The sequence below is a fragment of the Gobio gobio genome (genome assembly GCF_949357685.1).
Source record: "Gobio gobio genome assembly, chromosome: 20".
In the NCBI taxonomy this organism is placed as follows: Eukaryota; Metazoa; Chordata; class Actinopteri; order Cypriniformes; family Gobionidae; genus Gobio; species Gobio gobio.
In genome coordinates, this window is record NC_137113.1 from 47,663,290 (window position 1) to 47,670,789 (window position 7,500).

Below are 7,500 nucleotides of genomic sequence, written 5' to 3' on the forward strand. Positions count from 1 at the left end.
AATGTGGTCAGAAAATACATTTGCTTTCCCTTTGAATTGAGTTGTTTTTTCTGACCGCATTGGCAGATATTCTCTCTTGTTGTAAGCTCATCATTTGGACATTTTTCAGTCATTTTGCTTCTCCAGTAAATGTGTCTTGATTTAAGAACGCTTGGATATTTATTCTGGAAAGCAAGACAAAAAGACTGAGGAAGAAGAAAATCATGTTTTTGCAGTGTAAGCCTTGTAGAAAAGGCCAGCTGGTCAAAGCTGTTAACCGACTGCCATCTTGAGATATCATTAAAAAGTTTGATGTAAGAAACGATGCTCACCTGTAGTTTAACCCTCACACCGTCGATGTTCAGCACCTTATTCTGCAATACAAGAGACAGGGAAGGAAAGGTCAGCCTCGCAACTCATGGATTTGAACAGTATGGCAAGCCGTTTTAACATTTAATCATTAAAATGAACTAGTATCTATTTTCATGACACTAGCACTTATTCGTTAGCAGTGTTGTGGGAAACGCATTACAAGTAACTTGAGTTACGTAATAATATTACTTTTTCAAGTAACTAGTAAAGTAACGCATTACTTTTCAAATTTACAACAAAATATCTGAGTTACTTTTCACATTAATTTGACTGACAGCTCTCCTGCCCCCATGAGGAGAAAAATAAGTGCAGAGGCGTGTGTGTGTGTGTGTGTGTGTGTGTGTGTGTGTGTGTGTGTGTGTGTGTGTGTGTGTGTGTGTGTGTGTGTGTGTGTGTGTGTGAACATGATGGTTAATGTAGTTCTAGACTAAATGTGAGCATTTATTTATCTCACTTGCACAAAGATTCTGTTCTCCTCAAAATGAATAAAATCAGTCAAATGTAAAATCAGAATACTATGCAAACCTCCAATAATTAAATGTTAAATAAAACAACAATTTTTATGCATAATCTACCTTTATATTTAATTGACCAATGTCTTGCTGCTGACCTTTGATGATGAAAATGACTAGATTTTTTGTTTTTATTGGTAAAACGTTTTTCTCCTGCATCCTATTCTCCCATTATCCAGAGCTGCGCCCTCTACTGTTCATGCGGGAATCTGCATTTTTACTTATTATTTCAATTTTGGTATGAAGAGGGCTTTACCGTTGCACAAAAATATAACTTTTTGTAAAAAAAAAAAAAAAAAAAAAAAAAGCAAGCCCAGCTCAGGTGAGAAAAAGTAACGCAAAAGTAACGTAACGCATTACTTTTCTTAAAAAGTAACTTAGTAAATTAAATTAGTTACTTTTTAAAGGAGTAACGCAATATTGTAATGCATTACTTTTCAAAGTAACTTTCCCCAACACTGTTCATTAGATAGTGGTGGTAAGTAACGAAGTACAAATACTTTGTTACTTTACTTAAGTATTTTTTTCGGGGATCTGTACTTTACTTGAGTATTTTTTATTTGCATTTACTTTCACTCTTACTCCACTACAATATTAAAGACAAAGTTTACTTTTTACTCCGATACATTTCCCCATGCCCGCTCCAAGTATTTATTACATTTACTTCCCAAACCAATGAAAAACGTGGTTTTCTTTTGAATAAATAGAACGTGCGAGGCTCCGCGACTCCCGCAAACTCTTTACCAGAATACGCTCACATAGCAGTCAGTTCGCCATTGCGCAGTGGAAGATGTCCGCAGAAACAGGTGAAGGGGCAGCAATGATCCCGAGATTCCCGACAGAGATCACCGATGGCCATATCTCAACGACATGTTCAAATTCACTTAAGTCAAGGGAGATTCTTATCGGCTGAAATGTCTTCTTTGCCTGCCACGGGTGAATGAAATTTCAGCATTCAAAACTTTACCCTCAAATCTAAGAAAACATATTGAGGTGAGTTGACGTTAATGTTACTATTGTTAGCCAAGTGATTTCATAGTGAAACGTCAAACCTGGCTTGTAAACAGCTAGCTAACGTATATTGATAGCTAACGGTGGCGATAATACACTAATATGCATTCATGCTTAACTAATGCACTGATAATCATGTGTTAATGTATGACCATGGGCGTCGGGACAAGACCCACCCACTTTTTACGATCAATGATATTGGACCCACTCACTTTTATCGATTCAGAGTGCATGTGTTTACCTAGCCATAACCGATAAACACTTATTGTTTGTTCAACCCCTATACTGCGTTAAGGTGCTTCATTATCTCTTTAAAAATTAACAAATTCTTAATTGCAGTATGTAATCTTATCATTTGTTCAATTAAAGCATTGCATATCACTCCCAAAACAATTGATCTGCTTAATTATTGATATTTACAGTCAATTTGAATATTTACTTTTTACTTTCAGTACTTGAGTATGTTTTAAATCGGATACTTTTGTACTTTTACTCAAGTGAATTTTGAATGTAGGACTTTCTACTTTTACTGGAGTCATTTTTTATTTAGGTATATATACTTTTACTTGAGTATAACTTTTGAGTACTTTTACCACCCTTGTCATTAGATAGTACTAGTGTCTAATGAATAAGTTCTAGCATGTAATAAATACATACTAGTCAGAACTGAAGAGTTGATTTCTGAATGACAGATCCCCATAAAGGCAATGGCAAAAATGTAAAATATGTTACTAGTAACAAAAGAAGAGTTATTAGTCACTATTGGAATAAGTACTGGTAACCATTAACATTTTCTCAAATACATTTAAGCCTATCCTCAAAGATAAACATAACCACTAAAAATAAATCAATCAATAAATTAGATAAAATAATGCGTCAATATGAATATCGCAATGTTAAAATACATCAGTAAGGATTAGGGTTATGTTTAGGGGAAAGAATATATATTTCTTTAAAACGTGTGTGTGTGTGTGTGTGTGTGTGTGTGTGTGTGTGTGTGTGTGTGTGTGTGTGTGTGTGTGTGTGTGTGTGTGTGTGTGTGTGTGTGTTTTGAAAGAAATGAATAATTTTATTCATCAAGGACGCATTAAAATTATCAAAAGTGACAGTAAAGACATTTATAATGTTTCAAAAGATTCTACTTCAAATAAATGCAGTTCTTTTGAACTTTCTATTCATCAAAGAATCCTCAAAAAACTAATTTATCACGGTTTCCACACAAATATGAACCGTTTTCAACACTAATAATAATCATAAATGTGTGTTGAGCATCAGATCCTCATATGAGAATGATTGCTTTGACCTGATTGAGCTTTGACCACAGGAATAAATGACACTTTACTATATATTCACATTGACATTTTTAGATATATGAATTAAAGGCACAATATGTAAGATGTTTGGATTAAAATATCCACACACAAAAAAACACAAAACAATGTTATATATTTTGTTGACTTGTGTACTGACATTATCCCAAATGTTTCCAAGAATGTTTAAATCCAGAGAAATCAGTGATTTTAAGCAGTGACATCATCCCCGCATTACCCTCTGGTGTTCTTGTGTAGTAACCATGGCAACACTAGCGCCGCTTTAATATCTGATGTGTTTTATTAGACACTGTTTGGATCATTGATGGACAGAAACTCATCATTTGTTCTCCAGCTCAACACAGTTAGTCTTATTGTGTGAATCTGCTGTTGTTGATTTGCCATGTTTTACCGCCTAATATGATCTAAGTGTCTCATAGTACACTCTAAAAAAAAAAAAGGTTCTATATCGCACCAAAAATGGTTCTTGGCTCGTAATCATAGGGGAACCTTTTTTAGTGCTATATAGCACCAATTTTGGTGCTTCAGTGGTTCTTCAGCGGTTCTTCAGAGGTTCTTCAGAGGTTCTTCAGCGGTTCTTCAGAGGTTCTTCAGCGGTTCTTCAGCGGTTCTTCAGAGGTTCTTCAGCGGTTCTTCAGAGGTTCTTCAGAGGTTCTTCAGCGGTTCTTCAGAGGTTCTTCAGCGGTTCTTCAGAGGTTCTTCAGAGGTTCTTCAGCGGTTCTTCAGAGGTTCTTCAGCGGTTCTTCAGAGGTTCTTCAGCGGTTCTTCAGCGGTTCTTCAGCGGTTCTTCAGCGGTTCTTCAGAGGTTCTTCAGCGGTTCTTCAGAGGTTCTTCAGCGGTTCTTCAGCGGTTCTTCAGCGGTTCTTCAGCGGTTCTTCAGCGGTTCTTCAGAGGTTCTTCACCGGTTCTTTGACTAAGGTGCTATATAGCACCTCTGAAGAACCGCTGAAGAACCACTGAAGCACCAAAATTGGTGCTATATAGCACTAAAAAAGGTTCCCCTATGATTACGAGCCTTTTTTTTTAGAGTGTAGCGCCATAGTAGCATTACAACATCACTTTAACACACTCACATGTGTGTGATATGATCAAACCGCTGCGTTACACACACACATGAGTGGAAGAAGCGGAAGCACTCGCGGGAGAATAATAGCTCCGCCCACTCAAGAGTCAAGACACGCCTTTGAGTTGAATAAAAGTCGAAAAATTACATACTGTGCCTTTAATATAAAAATCAGTTTACAAACTTTAGATGTTCTCTCAGTGCAAAACACCAACTAATCAATAATGAAATTTGGTCTAATAATCATTTTATCAGTTGCAGTATCTCATTATAGCATCTCGATGTAGAAAAACCTGTGGAAAACTGGCACCATGATGGGTGATTTCCTCTCGTCATGCATTAATTGCGAAAAGGTCTGTTTCTCGGCCTCCTGAGAGCTGATCTTGATCTGAGCAGATATAGAGTTGAATACTACACACTCTCATTACACTGCCACGATGAGCGAGAAAACCTGCGACACACACACACACACACACACACATCAACAGTGGTTTGTTGTCAGCAGTTTGAGATCAGACTAAGTCATGGCCAGTGTGTTTTATGACACGTTTTCTTGACACGCCAAGAAAAGTTTAATTCAGCAACAAACCAGAACTGTAAAAAATTATTGTGATTTTAACGGTAAAATACTGTAAAAATGCTACAGTTAAAAACAGGAGGTTTCCGTACTATACACAGTGAATAACGGTAATAGATCTAACCTTACATTTAATGTAATTTTACAGTAAAATACCGTTAAAACCCTTTCATGCATGGTGTCCACATTTGGGGACAGTTAATTAAACTCCATTTAGGGTTCATTCATCTTGGTAATTCTCTCCAAACCACTTGAGGGCAGTGTCAGTAGACTGACAGCAATATTTAAACAATGGCTACTGTCTTGTATCCCAAATATTCATTGCTTGATGACATCATTAATCCAAGATGGCTGACAGCGATAGCCATGTGCCGAATTCCCCAGGCATATCTGTGAAAAACTCTTACATAAGGAGGTCAACTGAGCTAAAAAAAATATTAGTATGTACAGTAAAGTATGATGAATATGTTAGTATTTTAAAAACTAAAATTTAGAGTAAAATGTCGTTTTTATACACCAAAAACTAACTGTCCACGTATGTGGACGTCATGCAACAGTGGAGTCAGATTGCATAAAGTCTGACTTCTGTACCCTGCTAGTATATCTGTTCTGTTTTTGCAAATATGTTTTGAATGGTCTTATATCGTAATAAAACAGACATATAACAAATATATCCATTAAAAATGACATATTATGGCATTAAATGGCAACTTTACACGTACATACAGAGAGAAATTTGCATTTTGCCTACCAAACAGGGATAGCACAGGTCAAGCACTCAGTTCAGAATAACAGAGAATATCCCAGAGGACAGTGTGTGTGTGTGTGTGTGTGTGTGTGTGTGTGTGTGTGTGTGTGTGTGTGTGTGTGTGTGTGTGTGTGTGTGTGTGTGTGTGTGTGTGTGTGTGTGTGTGTGTGTGAGGGCTAGGTTTAGGGGCAGGGTCAGTGTAAGGGGATAGAAAATACGGTTTGTACGGTATAAAAACCATTACGCCTATGGAATGTCCTCACATTTCACAAAAACAAACATGTGTGTGTGTGTGTGTGTGTGTGTGACTGTGTGTGTGTGTGTCTGTGTGTGTGTCTGTGTGTGTGACTGTGTGTGTGTGTGACTGTGTGTGTGTGTGTGTGTGTGTGTGTGTGTGTGTGTGTGTGTGTGTGTGTGTGTGTGTGTGTGTGTGTGTGTGTGTGTGTGTGTGTGAGAGAGAGAATGACACTGTGCAGTAGTGTTGGGTCCGAGTTCGAGTCAAGTCCAAGTCTTAAAAAATCAAGTCCGAGTTCAAAAAGGGGGCCGAGTTCTTATTGGCTGAGTCCGAGTCGAGTCCGCCCGAGTTCAGAAAGTAATTAAATTGAAAAAAATATTATAAATTGCAATTGTAAATTTGTACCTTGTATATTTATTTTAACCTTTCAACCCATTAAACCAATGGCGATATAAAATGTCACAAAAATACCACTATTACATCTTGCCATTGCCATTTAACATTTTTATTTTTACTAGTTTCCAATCAAAAATGGTTTCCACGAATAGAATGCACATAGATATATATATATGTTGAACTTTTATTATTACAAGTGCATGAAAAACACAAATTAACCCGTTTTATTGTATTTCAATGATTTAGTGCCTCTGGTATCATCAAATGCTAATGTTTAGGGGTGTGCGAAACTAAAATCTTATTTCACGATAATGATGATGAGACGTTAATTCATTTCTTATCTTAGTTTTATGCCGGTTTTGTTGTTACACATGACGCGGACTCGACTGCACTCGGGATATTTTCTGAGTACAAAATGTCCAAGTCCGTGTAAAGTCTGAGTACAAATTCACCCGAGTTCATTCATAATTGGACTCGAGAACCCCAACTCTCCTCTACACCTTCTCTATATTGGTATTGTCCTCCTAAAAGCTTTGATTCATCATGTGATTCTCATCTCCACTGTGATTGGTGGTTGTCAGTATATATTAAAAGGTACATAACCGATATTAGTATTCCAATAGGTTGGTAATTTAACATTATTTCAGTTAATGAAATGCGGTTATTTACTGTAAATTTAACTTAAATCTGTAAAACTTATTTTTTTACCCTTACTTATTTTTTACGGTAAAGTTCTGGCAAACACAGCTGCCGTTTTTTTACTGTAAATTTCTTTCCGGGGATTTTTTTAGGGAAGCAAGAGGCCACACATACAGTGATTTTACCATAGTAAGAGGTGCTCTGAGGAACAAGGCATAGTATGCTCAATATTTCATTTTTTTATTATATTTTTATAAGTTCTGTTGTACAAATAAATCACTTATACAAAGTCTTATGGTTCTGCCTATTATTTTATAGTGGAAAAAGCATTCAAGCATCATATATGATGGCTAAAACAGCTTGCAGTACACTTCATAACATTAGGTTATCAAGTCTCCTGTAGGTTTCTTGGCACCTCGACATATTCTTAGAAAAAAGCATGCAGGAACCCCATTTTTCATGAGGTCTATTTTTTGCAGGTTAACCCTCTATGGTACGGCGTGGCATTTGGCAACATCTCATTTCTATTCATTTCCTTGTTATTCAGAAAAGAATACAACAAATTGCACTATGGGAATTAAAAGGGCAGGCCTGAAGGTAGCCAATGATGTGCTGTTTTTAAGTCACATGACATTTG

General features: G+C 36.6%; 1 protein-coding gene across 1 annotated transcript in view; it reads right to left on the reverse strand.

Annotated features, from left to right (window-relative positions):
- rab26 (RAB26, member RAS oncogene family) overlaps positions 1 to 7,500 on the reverse strand; it is a gene marked incomplete at both ends in the record, with an annotated part of 172,367 nt that overhangs the window by 78,743 nt on the left and 86,124 nt on the right. The window contains one exon of the mRNA XM_079801689.1: positions 312 to 353. Within this exon, the coding sequence (XP_079657815.1) occupies positions 312 to 353 (42 nt within the window). The remainder of the gene's footprint in view (positions 1 to 311; positions 354 to 7,500) is intronic.